At 42.2% G+C, this 17,170-nt stretch overlaps 1 protein-coding gene across 2 annotated transcripts in view; it reads left to right on the top strand.

Moving 5' to 3' along the window:
- The window catches only part of BNC1 (basonuclin zinc finger protein 1), a 69,013-nt gene extending 52,228 nt beyond the window's left edge, over nucleotides 1-16,785 (top strand). For both annotated transcript variants that reach the window (XM_081964729.1, XM_081964730.1), the window contains exons 2-5: nucleotides 5,284-5,386; nucleotides 6,627-6,862; nucleotides 12,059-13,914; nucleotides 15,010-16,785. In XM_081964729.1, coding sequence (XP_081820855.1) covers nucleotides 5,284-5,386; nucleotides 6,627-6,862; nucleotides 12,059-13,914; nucleotides 15,010-15,691 — 2,877 coding nt within the window. In that variant the 3' untranslated portion in view covers nucleotides 15,692-16,785. The remainder of the gene's footprint in view (nucleotides 1-5,283; nucleotides 5,387-6,626; nucleotides 6,863-12,058; nucleotides 13,915-15,009) is intronic.
- Nucleotides 16,786-17,170: the final 385 nt, after the last annotated feature.

Below are 17,170 nucleotides of genomic sequence, written 5' to 3' on the forward strand. Positions count from 1 at the left end.
CAGGAGCAAGCGTCTTTTAGTTTCTTGGTTGCAATCCCCATCTGCGGTGGTCTTGGAGCCCAGGAAAATAAAATTTGTCAGTACCTCCATTTCTTCCCCATCTATTGCCAGGAATTGAGAAACTAAATCTCAGAATCAGCCAGCTGAAATTAAAAAAAAAATGTAGCAAGAGTAACCCAAATAATTACTATATACTCTGCATTTGGAGTGCTGAGTGCTTCCTCCAACATATCATAAAGTCGGGAGTTAATGAAATAAAACAAACATACCAATCAATATACTCAGTAGCAAAAGTACAAAATAATAAAGCAGCAGCCAGACACTATAAAAATGAAAAGGAATAATTAAGCAAGAGTTTTCTGCGCAGATAATAAAATCTCTAGGCACAATGTTTACAATGTTGAAAACGGCACCAGCTGAAGATCATATAAATCTGGCCCTAAAACAACCAAAGAAACTACAACTGGTTTAGCCTGCTGAAGTGGTAGAGATTTATTATTACAAGGGGGGAAAATACAGTATAACCCAAATCGAAATCCATTTCTGAAAGTCGAAAGCTTAACTGACCTTCAGCTCTTAAAGTTTTCCTTTAGATTATTCTTCCTTTGTTTATAGAAACATATTAAAAGAGATGTAGGCCAATAAATCCTTACAATTTATATTGATATTGATTGTTTCCTGATTTCTTATTTGTACCCTATGACTATCATTAAGTGTTGTACCTTATGATTCTTGACGAATGTATCTTGTCTTTTTATGTACACTGAGAGTCTATGCACCAAAGACAAATTCCTTGTGTGTCCAATCACACTTGACCAATAAAGATTTCTATTCTCTTCTTGTTCCTGTTCCTGTTCCTTTCCTATCCTATCCTATCCTATCCTATCCTATGAAAAAACAGTATTTAAACCAGGAATACGCTACTTCTTATAGAGGCAGTCTAGCTTGCTGGAAATTTCTTGCTTTAACACTAAAGTGAAGGAGCAAGGAAATATAATTTCTTGAGATGCTTTGTGCTTTGTTTATTTCTGTCATCTCTGGAATAGTTGATGGACAAGTCAGAGAGCAATAGCAACAGCTCTTAGACTTATATACCGCTTCACAGTGCTTCACAGCCACCTTTAAGAGGTTTACAAAGTCAGCACATTGTTACCAATAATTTGGGTCCTCATTTTATCCACCTCGGAAGGATGGAAGGCTGAGTCAACTTTGAGCCTTGTGTGATTTCAACTGCCAAATTGGAGACAGCCGGCAGTCAGCAGAAGTAGCCTGCAGTACTGCACTCTAACCACTGCGCCACCATGGCTCATGATCAATAATATTCACCAAGCCAGTTTTCCTTTCTATAATTCATCTCCCCCACCGCCACCACTTAATTCCTCTTTAAATCCTTGGTGTACGATATTAGATGGGTATAGGACGTCTGAACAAGTTGGATTATTCCTCATTGCAATATTTAAGAAGAGAAATATTCTGAAATTCACAACTGAAGAAAAATAATGTGTGTTATAATTCTAATCTGATTACAATATAAAGGAAATCAGTCATGAATGAAATCCCGTTTTTGCCCTGGCTGCATCCACCTACTATTTCATGGAAATATACCCTTAGAATACCACTTAGAGGCCTTTGAATCTCTTGGCTTGGGAACAAATGTGTAAGTTTTTGGCACAGTAGGATAAATCAAGCCCCTGTATGGATTTAACATTCTGATGCAAAGTAAGCCACTTAATGGCTTGTTCAATAAATCATAAGTTTTTTTTAAAAAAAAATTCCTGGCTTAGCATTCTGTGAAAATTCGCCCAATGAATAAACCAACCGTGCTAATCCTATCTTGCAACTTTTGATGCAATCTATTTTACAACATTTGTACTCGATTACTCTCCTACTGAGATATTTCATGTCTTAGGGCCCTCTGAAATGCGGTTGCAGATGGTGAAATTTGCTTGCCTTTTTCTAAGGGTGTCTTGTTCCTTGAAAGTGGGTGGGCCAGCGTTACGAAAGAAGGCATGTATTTTATCCACAAAAAAAAGAAGAGAGCCACCTGTGCATAAAATCTCATGTTGTTACAAGCACATGTGGAGCTGAATGTCAGGCTCCAAAAACCAAGAGAGGCTCGTTGTGCTTCTTCCCACCAAATATCTTTATTGTTCCTCACCTATAGACCGAATCTTGCCAAACTAAAGTAAGCTAATGTCCCCATAAAGCATATACTCTGGGAACTATTAGGGAGGAGACATCTTCACCCTCTTTCTCTCACACAAACTATCTGAACTGAGTGGTCTCTTGCTCCTCTGGAATGCATCCCCTCCCTCCTGGAAGTTGAGAGTACATAGGAAGGGAGGGAGGGAGGGAGGCTCCCAAAAGCAAGAAAGATACATTGTGATTTTTCCTAGCAGATTTCTTTATTGCTCCTTGCCCATAGACAGAATCTTACCAAAATACAGCATGCTAACATTGCCATAAACATATATTAAGGGAACTGCTAAGAAGAACCATCTTCACTCTCTTTCTCATACACAAACTATCAGAATTGAGTTGTCTCTTGCTTTTCTATAACGCACATCCACCCTCTTGGGAATACTGACAATATTCCATCACACACAAGTGAGAATCTCATTTGGAAAGGTCAAAAGGGAGAAATATATGATGTTAGACTCAGTGGTGGGATTCAAATTTTTTTACTACCGGTTCTGTGGGTGTGGCTTGGTGAGCGTGGAAGGGAAAGGATGCTGCAAAATCCCCATTCCCTCCCCACTCCAGGGGAAGGATACTGCAAAATACCCATTCCCTCCCCACTCCAGAAAAGGATGCTGCAAAATCTCCATTCCCTCCCCACTCCAGGGGGAGGATACTGCAAAATACCCATTCCCTCCCCACTCCAGAAAAGGATTCTGCAAAATCTCCATTCCCTCCCCACTCCTGGGGGAAGGATACTGTAAAATCCCCATACCCTCCCCACCCCACTAACCTGCTTTCCAGCTCCGTTCTCCTGTGCAGGGAAACAAAAGGAGACCCAGCCAATCAGCTGAGACTCAGGAGGCAATGAATAGATGGGGGCGGGGCCAGCCAGAGGTGGTATTTGCCGGTTCTCTGAACTACTCAAAATTTCTGCTACCGGTTTGCCAGAACCGGTCAGAACTGGCTGAATACCACCTCTGAGTTAGTGCTGCTATGTAGTCAGTTGCTGGCATGCTGCAGACCAGTACCATCTGGGGTTGGGGAACCCTGCCTTAGAGGATAAGTTAACCCCCTCTTCTTTGTGACAGACCCTCAAGTAGTGGAAGGCAGCTATCTGTAGCAACTTGGCAAATTTGTCATGATGAATATAGGAAGCCCGAAGGCTTCATTGAATCTCTTGGAATTAAAATATACAATACAGGAAGAAGAAGAAGAATTAGAATAATTGTTATGAGAAGGGGTGGGCCAACTTGAGAAATATTGCTGCCTCGAGCAAAGTTACAAAGGGTGATTCCTACTTCCTCCCCACGTCAAAGATGGAGTTTTAAGGCTGGATTTGTTTTTTTGGGGGGGCACCTGAATGCAGAAAAGCACAGCAGATCCCTTTGTGACAGTTAAAAAATGTAATTATGATATATTAAGGCACTAATGATTTGTTTTCATTATGTACAGTAGTGACTAACGATGTATCTTGTTTCATGCCATAGAAAATCTGCTAAGCTAGATATCCAATTCATGCTGTTTTACAAGATGGGATAGAAAGATGGGGGGTCTTATTTGGGTGGAAATCCAACACATTTGGGAGGGCTTCCGGTTGGGGACTGGATCTTCAACGACTGAAGCTTGCAAGGCAAGAATCATTATCAAAACATGTTGAGATGCCTTCTGCATTAAGAAGTAAGACATCCTAAAGATCGGATAAAATTGTGTAAATCCTGGCCTTGTTAATATGCTAGATTCCTGAATTTTGAAGTAGCTTTGAAGGGACTTGTTTAAATAATCATAGGGCCAGAAGAGAACTTGGAGGTCTTCTAGTCCAACCTCATGCTCAAGGCAGGAGACCTTAGTTCATCCTGGTCAAATGGTTGTCCAATCTAGTTTTGAAAATTGAAAATCAACTGCTATTGATAGCAGTCTTTATTTGCTTCAGATGTATGTATATGTCTGAATCTTGTCTTCAACTCTTCTGTTGACCCTCAGGTATTGGTTGAGTTTATTTCATTTCATATTCTTTTTACATTTCCCCATTAATTCTATTAATTCTAAGATAAATCTATCTCAGCATCTACTTCTGTCCTATTATCGCAGCACTATTGAGAGTGTCCTGACATACAGCATTCTTGCATGGTATGGGAGCAGCTCTGCAGCGAACAAAATCTCTACAGAGAATCATTAAAACTGCCCAGAATATCACCAGGCTCCGGCTACCAACCCTGGATGACATCTTTGCATCTCGCTGTTTGAGGAAGTTGCATAACATTCTCAGAGACTCTTCCCATCCTGCTTACAATCTTTTTAGACTGCTGCCTTCTGGCAGAAGATACAGAACAATTAAAAGTAGGACCACGCGTCTTCTGAATGGCTTTTATCCCAATGCTATAATTGCACTCAACAATGAACTAAAGGGCCACCATCAGTGAGCTATTGGACAGCACTATTTGGTCTGTTGTGTGGATGCTTGAGTGGTTTAGGCGTGGGGAATTTTTGGGTGGGTGGGAGTGTGTTTGGGGATTGTTATGTGTGTTGGGCTTGGTCTCTGGGTGTCATGTGAATTTCGTTGTATGTATATACTGTGTACATACATACAGTGACAATAAAGCAAAGTAAAGTAATTCATTTAAGCATAAATAATATTTCTTTGTGCCCTTTATTTGTTATCCCTTACTAGATATTGTCCTTCAATATTGTGAAAATCACTCATTATTCCACCATAGCTTCAATGTTCCAAATGTGTGGGATTACCAATAACACCGATTATCAACAATATTCAATCCATCACGGGAATACAATATATTTTAACACTCTATTAATATTAATAATACAGTTACCTTCCCTAATCTTAGATAAGACAAATATTGCTGAAGTTGAAAGATAAGAATCTCACATACAATTTGTATTCTTGTTGTTAATGTTGACCCCGTCAATGCAATGTCCACAAATTATGTATGTTTATTACTGGGAAATAAAAATAAAAACTATTTGAAAGAAAAAAAAAGTATTGGTTGAGTTTCCAGAGGGAGATTTACTGCTATCACTGGATGAAGTTCTGATAAGATCTTTACTAAACTCTTGATTTTTGCATCTGTTTTCTTCACTTTGCAGGCCATCCGATGCACTCTGGTAAACTGTAGCTGCCAGTGTTTTAAGACTGGAAAAATAAACCAACGACAGTGTGACCAGTGTCGGCATGGATGGGTAGCTCATGGTAGGTAGTATAGTATTTGATGTCCTAAAATTCTTCGTAATGGGGCTGTTGATGTATCTGTGTGAGAAAGCTTCGTCTGGAGTTTTAATTCAAAGTCAACTCAATTAAATCTAGAATTCTGTTGTCTGAAGCAAATTGGCCAGTCTGTTTGAATAATTGATCCTTCTGAATGAGTTTTGTCTCTAAGTATGTACAGATTTCCCCCCCCCCCTAAACTTATTTAAAAATCTGAATTGAATAAGTTCAATTTGAAGACTAGGTTAAGATGACTGAATGAAATCAGATCTAGTTTCCAAATTAAATCAGATTTTGCTGATTTGTACACCTCTGTTGTCTAGTTGTCATCTAGTCGTACAGTTAGATAAATATATAAATCCAATCCTCATTTTGGGTGGCAAAGCTGATCATAAGAATAAGAAATAAAAACCTAGAACATTTCTCATACGTAATTTGATTTGGTGTTGTTTCCTTTTAGAGGGAGATGCTATGCAGTGTATTTTATCCTTACCGGCCAATTTGCTTTGTTGTCTGCTTTGCAATTCAACATGTGCTGAATTAACTATTGCAAGGGAAACTATGGGTTTAGATTGGAAAAGAGAAAGACAGGTGAAGAAAAAATTGGTCTAAGACTTCTGTCTCCCAAGCATTCCAAATTATCACTTCTGATTGATTTTAAAAAAAAGTTATCAGAAACTTTGTTACATGCAAATCTACCTGACTTAAATCACATAGGTTTCTACATATTTCTTTGTATATTTCCAGCCAGGTCCATTCAAGTCAGTAAGACGAGGACCCAGATTGTTTGGGGGGAGGGGGGTGCAATATGCTGACTCTTTAAATCACTTCAAGACAGCTGTAAAGCACTGTGAAGTGATATATAAATCCAAATGCTGTTGCAAAGTTCTATAGATTGCGGCACCTGATTTATTGCAAGAGTGAGCAATCTATGGGCCCAGATTGTTACAGTACTACATGTCCCAGTTTCCCTTGTCATTAGCCATTTCCTAGGGTTGCTGGGAGTTGTAGTTTAGCCATAGAAGGGAGACCAAATCCCGTGCCTATTGACCAGATGTTTCTAATTGATCAGACTGTAAAGAATGATGTTGGAATGGCTGTTAAAGCATTAATTACGGAACTATCAGATGGATAACAATGCCTAGTTGCTGAGCCGCCATTGCTAGTGTGGTTATTTTGTACTCGGTTATTCACAGGTGGCTGCATTTTCTTTTCATTGTTTCAGCTTTAAGTAAACTAAGGACCCCAAACTTATACCCAACCAGCCAAGTGGAAATAGTCCAGTCCAATGTGGTATTTGATATAAGCAGCCTCATGCTGTATGGAACTCAAGCCGTTCCTGTCCGTCTCAAAATCCTCCTAGATCGTCTTTTCAGTGTCTTGAAGCAAGAAGAGGTCATACACATCCTCCATGCTCTTGACTGGACACTTCAGGACTACATACGGGGTTATGTTTTACAGGTAAGCATCAGATTCGTGGTTCTTCCTTACAGACAAAGGTGGGAGAGGAAAGAAGCCAGCATGGAGTCACCGGAATCCAAAATATTAGAACATGTAGGAGACATTTTGCCATAGAGTTCTTGAAGAACAGAGTGTTGTGGCTCATCAGATTCGGACAGTGAGGAGGTTGGGGAGGAACTTGGGCCAGTCCTGAGGTCTGGGGAAGGCTCTCTTGAGGGTTCGGTGTCGGAGGCAGAGGGGGGGGCGGAGCCGTCTGACAGTTATCAGCTGCCTTCAGAGTCAGACGTCAGTGAGGGAGATGAACAGCTGGAGCCTGTTCCCAGTGTGCACATGCACAGAGTTGCCAGACGAAGGGAACAGCTAAAGAACGGGTCGACTTAGGAGTAAGGCCACAGGTGGATGATGAATGGCCCCTCCCAGAGGAAATAAAAGAGGAGCAAAAGGGGAGTGGAGTTTGCAGGAGACAATTAGTTCGCTTCATTGGTTCATGACTCTCCGAGATTCCTTGCCAAGTTTTGCAGATATCGTCCTGGCAGCTCTCCAAGCCAGATAAGGTCTGTGACTGGAAATCCTCCCTTGAAAGACTTTGCTGGATGTGAATGAGCCGAATTCACAGTCAATTAATCAAAGGGGTTTTTGTCGGGACCAGGAGTTTGCTTCATGCTCTTAGGAAGCCTCGGTCACAACACAGGAATGAAACTAGACATTACCTCCATCAAAACACAATTTTTATTATGCTACGGAGATATACAAAGCAGCCTAAAAGAAGTGAGATTGCAAGGCCTTTAGCTAGACAAATTACACAAATTAAAATGTACGGATGATTGACCAATAGGCCTGGAATATACATATATATAGTCTGTAGAGATTCTCCGTCATCCAGGTCATAGTTGTCCCACAAGTTTTTTTTTTCTCCAGGAAGCAACTGGACTTTCTTGTTTTTCTTTGAAGTTGTTACGCTTCTTATCCAAGAAACTTCTTCAGCTCTGGCTGGATGGTGAGGGAATGGAAGGATTTATACTCCTTGCAGACAGCTGGTCATTTGCATCCTTTTAGAGGGTTGTTGAAGCACTTGGAGGTTTATTTGTGCCTTCAGAGTCACCTGAGTTAGTGCTCCTGGATCCTGTAGTCTGCAATTTTTTTCTGGAAATCCTTTCCTACTCCCACGGCATTCAAAGGGTGTTCCTCCCAAATTACATAGCTAAAACATCTGTAGAGATTCTCAGTCCTCCAGGGCCTGGTGATCCCAAAGGTGCTTTTTTTTTTCAGAAGGCAACTGGACTTTCTTCTTTTTCTTTGAAGATGTTTCACTTCAATTTTTCTCTGGAAATCCTTTCATACTCCCATGAACACCCTTTGAATGGTGTTGGAGTAGGAATGGATTTCCAAAGGGATTGCTGACTGCAGGAACCATTAGCAGTATTCAGGTGACCCTGAAGATACAGATAAGTGGCCTCAGTGACTCTCTAAAAGGATGCAAATGACTAACTCCCTGCAAGGAATATAAATCCTTCCATTCCCTCACCATCCAGTTAGAGCTGAAGAACCTTCTTGGATGAGAAGCAAAACAACTTCAAAGAAAAGCAAGAAAGTCCAATTGTTTCCTGAAAAAAGCACCTTTGGGATTCACATATATCAGTGTTTCTCAAACTTGGCGACTTTAAGTCCTGTGGACTTCAACTCCCAGAATCCCCCAGCCAGCATAGCTGGCTGGGGAATTCTGGGAGTTGAAGTCCACAGGACTTAAAGTCGCCAAGTTTGAGAAACACTGACATATATGATTGGTTCAAGGAGTTAATGGAGCTAGAGATGATGTGTATTATGTCAGGTAATAGGGTGAAAATGATGTTTCCAATTTATTCCAATTTTTTCGTTGAAAGCCAGTGTCTACTTCTGATTTTTGGCAAAAACACCCCATAGCGAATAATGGCTTCACTTAACGACTGCCAGAAAAAAAATCATAAAATTGGATTGGTCACATGGGTGACTGTTTTGTGACCGTCTTGATTTACAACTGCAATGGGGAGGCTCCGCTGCAGTCGTAAGTCGAGGATTACTTGCGTTGGTGATTTTTCTCTTCCAGAACAGATGTTCTGTTGCAAAGTTTTAGCACTTTGCTGAACTGGAGCAGAGTCCATGAATATTCTTGATGGCATCAGAACCACAGTAACCAAATGTAATTCACTGTGGAGGTCTTTAAGAAAAGACTGGTCTGAAATGAAATAGGGTCTCCTGCTTGAGCAGGGGTTGGACTAGAAGACCTCCAAGGTCCCTTCCAGCTCTATTCTGATTGATTGATTGATTCATTCATTCATTGATTCATTCATTCATTCATTCATTCATTGCATAATTATTGACACAAGTGACATCCTTTTAGATTTGACCTGCCTCAATGATACACGTCCACTCTACACAGCACCCATGGCCCACCTCTCTGCTCGTTTTGCTTCCTTCCTTTAATGTAAAGCATGATTTACATTATGCCCCCAATAAATATTTAATGCCACTTCATAATCTTGCTTTTTAGTGTTAAGATGAAGAGGGGGGGGGAAACGGTCTCAATTACCTTGAACTTCTTTCGCATGAAAAATTGATGATGATACGTTCCTCTTAGAAAACCTCTTGCATGCCCTGTGAAATTTCTCCGTGGGCCATCAAATACATGTTCTGTAATAAAATATTTATTGTAGTTATTGGGGAAAGTTTGGGGGAGGTTGGAGTTTGAAAGAACTCCAACACTCTTGTATAATTACAGCTGTGCTCTGTGAACCAGAGAAGGATCGATCGGAGTTCGTTTGCTCTCTGATCTTAGCGCAGAATATGATTAAAGTTGCAGAGAAAGAATACTCAACTTAGAAGTGAGGCTAAACCTGCTTTTGATTGCTCTACTCTGTTGCCTTTTACTTGGGTTTTGTTCCATTTGCACATATCCTAACATTATTGGGATGATCACAAAACACTTTCCACTCATTGGTTAAGATGATTGCAGAAAGAACTTGGGGCAAGGTGATTGAAAACCAAGAATAACATATAAGTAGGTATAAAGATAGAAATCAGAAATGGGGAAAAGATTACGTTTTCAGTCTGGAAACTATTCTATTAATGGGTATAAAATAGCAGCAGAAGTTAGAAATCTACATATGTAAACAAGAAGTAATTTGTGTAATTGAATAATGAACATTGAATAATTAAGTAAACCATGTAATTATTTGGAAATTAATAGTTATAAATGTGATGTTTACTTGATGTTTATAATGTTTGATATTCTTAATAGATTATAGATAAAATTGAACAGAGGGCTTCATCAAATAGCGCAACATTTTCAACAAGGATAAGTGAAGATGAAGATGAATAGCTATTGGGAATAATAGTTACAACTATTGTGTGTATAAGATTTACTATCTATATTCAATAGAGATTGTACCCGGACCATACAGTGTTATCGTGAACATAGACATTTTATACATAACCAAGAAAATTGTGCAACAATTGCAAAATTGAAATTGTGATGTAGAATTAATGGAAAATGTACAATAAAAATATTTATATATTAAAAGAAAAAGAAAAGCAAGAATAACATGCTGCAAAGGTGTCCTGGCAACCTGTCCGCAGGTATATCAATGATGTGGATTTTGCTAGACAGAAGCCCTGATCGCTCAGACAGCTGACTGAGGTCAGCAACTAGCAGAGGTTAAACTGGCTCATAAGATAAGGGTGGCTTTTGGATGGCATCCAGATGGTAGACTTTTCTTCCTTTCCTGCTGGATTTTTTGAAATACCTTGGTGGAACAAATCTACAGTATATGTGAAGGAAGATTTCCAAAGCAGTTTGCAACTTGATTTTTTAAAAAGTCACAATTGAAAAGAAAAAAGAATAGAATAGAATAGAATAGAATAGAATAGAATAGAATTCTCTATTGGCCAAGTGTGATTGGACACACAAGGAATTTGTCTTTGGTGCAGATGCTCTCAGTGTACATAAAAAGAAAAAATACCTTCATCACGAATCATAAGGTGCAACACTTAATGATAGTCACAGGGGACAAATAAGCAATCAAATCAAATGAGGACCCAGATTGTTGGGGGCAAGAGGCTGGCACTGTAAACCGCTTAGAGAGGGCTGTAAAAGGACTATGAAGCGGTATATAAGTCTATGTGCTATTGCTATTTAAGTTTCCCATTGAAGGAAGAGAGAAGGCCTCCCAATACTTGAACTCCGTAGAGATTCTCCGTCATCCAGGACATGGTTGTCCCACAGGTGCTTTTTCAGGAGGCAACTGTACTTTCTTGTTTTTTTATTTAAAGTCATTTCCCTTCTTATCCAAGAAGCTTCTCCAGCTCTGATTGGAGGGTGGGGAATGGGAGGATTTACATTCTTTGCAGACAGTTGGTCATTTGCATCCTTTTAGAGGATCACTGAAGCACTTGGAGGGGATCCCAATTCTTCTTTCACATGATCTCCCCAGTTGTCTTCACTTCTCGTTTTGCTGTTCTATGACAACCAGGTATGTCAGAGCGAGAGTATGGACAGCAAGTCGACCAGATAAATGAAGAAGAGTAGACAGCTTGGGTATAAGACCAACATCTAGTCTCCCTCCTCTTTTTACAGGACAATTGAGAGTGCTCTACTTGTTAGATACTAAACAGAACATTTCTCCCTTTGGTCACCCTGGAGAAGTCAACCCAATTCAATGAACTAATTGTCAGGTCTGCAGCCATCTTTTCTTTTGGATCTTTGGCCTGCCACACTTTCTATTATTCTCCTATGCATTTTTCTATTGTGGGAAAATGGGAGGGGGGATTATACAGAGTTAGATGATATGTAGCCATAACAAAATTCTTTCTAGAAAGCCAAGGTCATCCTTTGTCTCTGCACCTCTGTGCCAGAACTGGATGGGTGGAAGCTGCCAATCATGGCAGTGGAAGATTGGACCATGTGATGGGCTTGTTGGTGTGGGGGCAAGATCTTGAACTTTCAACTGGGTGGGGGAAACCAGGAAGCTTCCAGATTCGGGTTTTCCCAGACGTGCCAATATGGCTCTCTTAATAAATTGGAACTTTGAGCAATACTTTGCCTTGGACTCAGATTTAATTTTGGACAATATTTGGAACCCTGGCATTAATCTACTTTTCTTTTGAGGCTAGGATGTTGTCCTTTCAAGTCTATTGTTACTGTTGTTATTTGTCTTTTTGAAGGATGCTTCAGGAAAGGTCCTGGATCACTGGAGTATCATGACCAGCGAAGAAGAGCTGGCTACCTTGCAGCAATTTCTGCGTTTTGGGGAAACCAAGTCCATTGTGGAGCTGATGGCCATTCAGGAGAAAGAAGGGCAATCCATTCCTGTCCCCACGACGACAGCCAGTATGGATATTAGGGCCTTCATCGAAAGCTGCAATCAGAGAAACTCCAACCTTTCTGCTTCTTTGGACAAAATGCACCCCATCCACGTCCACCACTTCGAAAACGTGGTCAACAACATGGCGTTTATGCTGCCCTTTCAGTTTTACAGCCCCGTTCCACCACCTCTGATCGGTTCGCTCCCGGAGAGGCTCTTGATGGAGTCCTCTGAAGATCACAGCCCTGACTTAAAACAAGATGACTACATGCCGTTTGCCGAAAACAGTTTCTTAACTTCCAATCCATCATTTCAATCAGAAAAGGAGAGGGGGCCCATCAGCCCGGACCTAACTTTGAAACTGAAAGAGGACGTGTCACCGAGTGGTTTGAAAACTCAGACCTCCAAGCTGGAAGCAAGCCAGGTATCTCCAGAAACTAAGATGAAGTCAGTTGACAAAAACGGCACCGGACTAAGGAAAGGGCGCGTTTTCTGTACAGCCTGTGAGAAGACCTTCTATGATAAGGGCACTCTGAAGATCCACTACAATGCGGTCCATCTGAAAATCAAGCATAAATGCACCATCCAAGGCTGCAACATGGTGTTCAGCTCGCTGAGGAGCCGAAACCGTCACAGCGCCAACCCCAACCCAAGACTTCACATGCCCATGAACCGAAACAACCGGGACAAAGATCTCCGCAACGGCTTGTCCCTCCGAGGTCTGGAGGAGAACAAAAGGACCGATTTTACCCTTTTGCCTCCCGATCACAGATCGGCTCCGATCTATGGGAGTTCTGGGAGCGATGCCAAAACCCAGCCGGGTTTTCACCACAGCGGGCACAACGGTGTCCTCTTCCCCAATTTGAAGACGGTACAACCCGTGCTCCCCTTCTACCGCAGCCCGGTCACCCCTGCCGAAATAGCAAACACCCCAGGTACGCTTCCTTCTCTACCTCTGGTTTCCTCGTCCGTACCTGAACCGCAGGGGTCCAGTGAGTTGCCCTTCGACCCCTTGCCTAAAAAAAAATCCCGTAAGTCTAGCATGCCCATCAAGATAGAGGCAGAAGCTGTTGACACCACTAGCCCAGCTAATGAAGTGGCCAGTTCAGAAGACGATGGGACTCCCAAGGCGGTAAGTGAAGGGTCGGTGGAGATGGGGGTGTCTAGGATAGAAAAAAATGCCAATCATCACATCGAAGAGCAACCTCACTCCGAGGCGTCCGTTTCCAAGGCCGGAGGGCTCAAAACTTTGCAGGCTGAAATGGACAAATTGCAGACCCAGCCAGACCAAGACAAATCGCAAAGAAGACCCTCTTGCGAACATGCGTGCGAAGCCTTCAACCCACACCACGACGTGACCAAAGCAGCATCTGAGCCCTACAGCTTCCTTAGAGAACCGCTGAATTACCGGATCCCAATCAACAGCTGGCCCGAACTGCATTACCACTTGTTGAGTGGAAGCAGTTTCGACACGCTCTCCAACCGGAGTACGGCTGTCCCTGAGTTTGAAGGGTGTAAAGAGAGGGATCACGGCCACCCCCAGGCCCTCGGCCTTCCGCAGGAAGACGCCCGTTTTCGTTGCGACATCTGCCTGAAGACTTTTAAAAACCCTTACAGTGTCAAAATGCATTTTAAAAACGTGCATCTAAAAGAAATGCACACTTGCGTCGTGGAGGGTTGCAATGCTGCATTTCCCTCGCGTAGAAGCCGAGACAGGTAAGGATGGGTGGGGCAAAATCGTGGTGTGCCCCCTTGCGTATAAAATAGAGGGCTCCTTTTATGTTTTTGGGGAGGGGGTGCAACAATCGATTTCATGCCTGCTTTTATTGACCCATTACGCTCTTTCGTCAGAACAGTATTAAAATGAAAACCCATTGTCAAAAGGTTCTCTTAGGATAACAGAGTTGGAAGGGACCTTGGAGGTCTTCTAGTCCAACCCCCTGCTTAGGCAGGAAACCCTACACCACTTCAGACAAATGGATATCCAACATCTTCTTAAAAACCTATAGTGTTGGAGCATTCACAACTTCTGGAGGCAAGTTGTTCCACTGATTAATTATTCTCACTGTCAGGAAATTTCTCCTCAGTTCTAAGTTGCTTCTCTCCTTGATTAGTTTCCACCCATCGCTTCTTGTTCTGCCCTCAGGGGCTTTGGAGAATAGTTTGACTCCCTCTTCTTTGTGGCAACCCCTGAGATATTGGAAGACTCCCCTAGTCCTTCTTTTCATTAAACTAGACATACCCAGTTCCTGCAACCGTTCTTCGTATGTTTTAGCCTGCAGTCCCCTAATCATCTCTGTTGCTCTTCTCTTTCTAAACATCTCAACATTGAATTAAAACCTTTTGCGACCTTCTGACAAGCAAAATCAGTGGGGAAGCCAGATTCGCTTAAGAACCACGTTACAAACTTAACAGCGGCAATGATTCACTTAAGAAAAGTCGCAAAATGGGGCAAAACCCTCCCACTATCATAAATGCATGAGATTACCAAGGGTGCCAATTTTAGTCATGAGGATGCTGCAACAATTGTGTGAAAAGTGGTCATAAGTGACTATTTTCAGTGCTGTCGTAGCTTCAAACAGTCACCAAAAACATGAGTGACATTGAGTTGACCACACCTACCCGGTCACATGACCACCGAGCCACGTCTACCCAGCTGGTCATTAGGGCAGAGAACTGGTTGTTAAAGTATCCCACCACTGCTCCAGTCTGTTTTAACATTTAACAATGTTTATTTTTATTTCCTAAACAGGAAGCTTCCCTGCTCCTCTTTGTTTACTCTAGATGTTTCTTTTTGTTTTCTTCCTCCAGGCACAGCTCCAATTTAAACCTTCACCATAAACTTTTAACGAAGGATCCTTTGGACCTCAACAAGAACCATTTCAACGCCATCAGTCTCTTGAAGGACATGGCCAAAGATGTTTGCCCGGAAGCCTGTTTGAAAGGGCATCTGGAGCAGCACACCTCGGTTATTTTCAAAAGCACAAACAGGACCGGCAGCTTGGTTTTCCCCATGAGCAAGATCGCACAAGCCTGTCCCGAGAGCTGCGGGCACGACCCCAACGAGGGGGCCATTCTGGATTTAAGCACCACGTCTAGTGTTAAGTCGGAGAGCGGCACTCACTCCTCCTGGGATTCGGACGGAGGGAACGAAGAAAGCCCTTTAGAGGACAGCAACGAAAGCTGTGAAAGTATCTGCTTGAGGCCCAATGAAGAGCTTTACCAAGACTGTTGTCCGGTGGAGACCCCTAACCCGAATTTCCCAACCGCACCTTCCTGCTTGCCCATCACCTGTCACCTCTGCCAAAAAAGCTACAGCAACAAAGGGACGTTCCGAGCCCATTACAAAACCGTGCACCTCCGTCAGTTGCACAAGTGCAAAATCCCCGGCTGCAGCACCATGTTTTCTTCCGTTCGTAGCAGGAATCGACACAGCCAAAATCCCAATTTACACAAGAGCTTGAGCAGGTCATCCCACAGCCCCCTGCAATAGCTCAGTATTTTCAAGAGTATTGAAAAGTCGCATTTGTGTTCTATTTATCATTTCAGCTTCTTCTTTTTCCGTTGTTGTTAAGCATAAGGAAGAGGCACGGTTTCACTGGCTTTTCCGTAGACCCTGTCCCCAAATATACGAGCTGCAATCCCGTTCTCGTTTCCGATGCACTCACCCAATGGGTAACTTTTATTTTCCCAGCCTGTAGACGTGGATGCCAATATAAGAACGAGATACAAAGCTAGCCCACAATCAGTCCGATTTTTTTCCCCTCTTCACCCTTTATCTTCTGTTATGAAACAAAGACCAGCTTGTGACACCATCGTTTTGCATTTGACGCCCAGGTGCAATTTCCGGCACCAGTCGTGTCTTCGTTTTAACATGTAGCTCAGAGAGGTGTTGCCAATTTTTTTTTTACTACCAGTTCGGGTGTGTTCCCGTTCACACTCATGCTCCCACGTGACCCTTCTGCAGATGCGCAGAAGCATCCTGGCGGGTGGGCGCAGCCTCCCGCCGCCGCTACTACCAGTTCGGCTGATCCGAGCCAATCCGGCAGCAACCCGCCTCTGGTGTAGCTCCTCCCGCCAGCTGACTTGACAGTATTAAATGAATGTGGCGATTTCCCCATAATTTATTATTCCGTGCCTGGGAACAGAAAGGTGGCAGATTTAAGAAAAACAGTAGCTTTTGATTCTGGAGTTCTTGGTGGCAGTAGACATTCTGTTTGAAGACCCGTTATTCTGTTCTGGCTCAGTGGCTTGTACAGAGACTGTTCTCGCCACATTTGAAAACAGGACAATTCCACGGGTTTTCTTGTCTTTCTTTGAAGAAGAGAGTTGGTTTCAAGATGGACCTATGAACTGCCAGATGCTAGATCCACTCCGCCGTTCTTGGGTGTCTCTTGAAACTTATTTCTAAGCAACCCCATATCTTTTTTTCTTTTTCTTTTTGGCAAAGGAAACAAACCCTGGAAACAATGCAAGTTCTAATTTTCTTTTTGTTACTTTTTGGAAAGATTCTCCATTGACTTTTGAGAGCATTGGCATGACTTCTATACAGGGCCAGCGAAACCTGAGATGCATTCAAACACTTTGAACCACATGTCGGACATTTTGAAATGCAATGTATAGTTTTACTGCACTTTTTTATTGCTACGTTGAGAAAAATTAAATCCTGGGCGGGGGGCGGAGGGAATTGAATTCGACATTTTCCAGAATTTGGCAGGAAGCGACGCGACAGAGAGAAGATCTATGAATATGAATAGATACCTATCTATTGTGTTGATGTACAATGCCAGGCTGGGGCAGACGACCGATATTTTATTACGACTTTAATAAGAATCGTCCACTGACTTCGATGATGCTCTGTTTTGTATTAGCACGTTATTTCGTATAAATGAATAATATTCCTCATCCTGGTCACTATGCATATCACTTTGGTATTATGTCTTATGCATTTAACAGCATTGGAATTGGTCTT

Source organism: Natrix helvetica, assembly GCF_964273705.1.
Source record: "Natrix helvetica genome assembly, chromosome: 12".
Taxonomy (NCBI): domain Eukaryota; kingdom Metazoa; phylum Chordata; class Lepidosauria; order Squamata; family Natricidae; genus Natrix; species Natrix helvetica.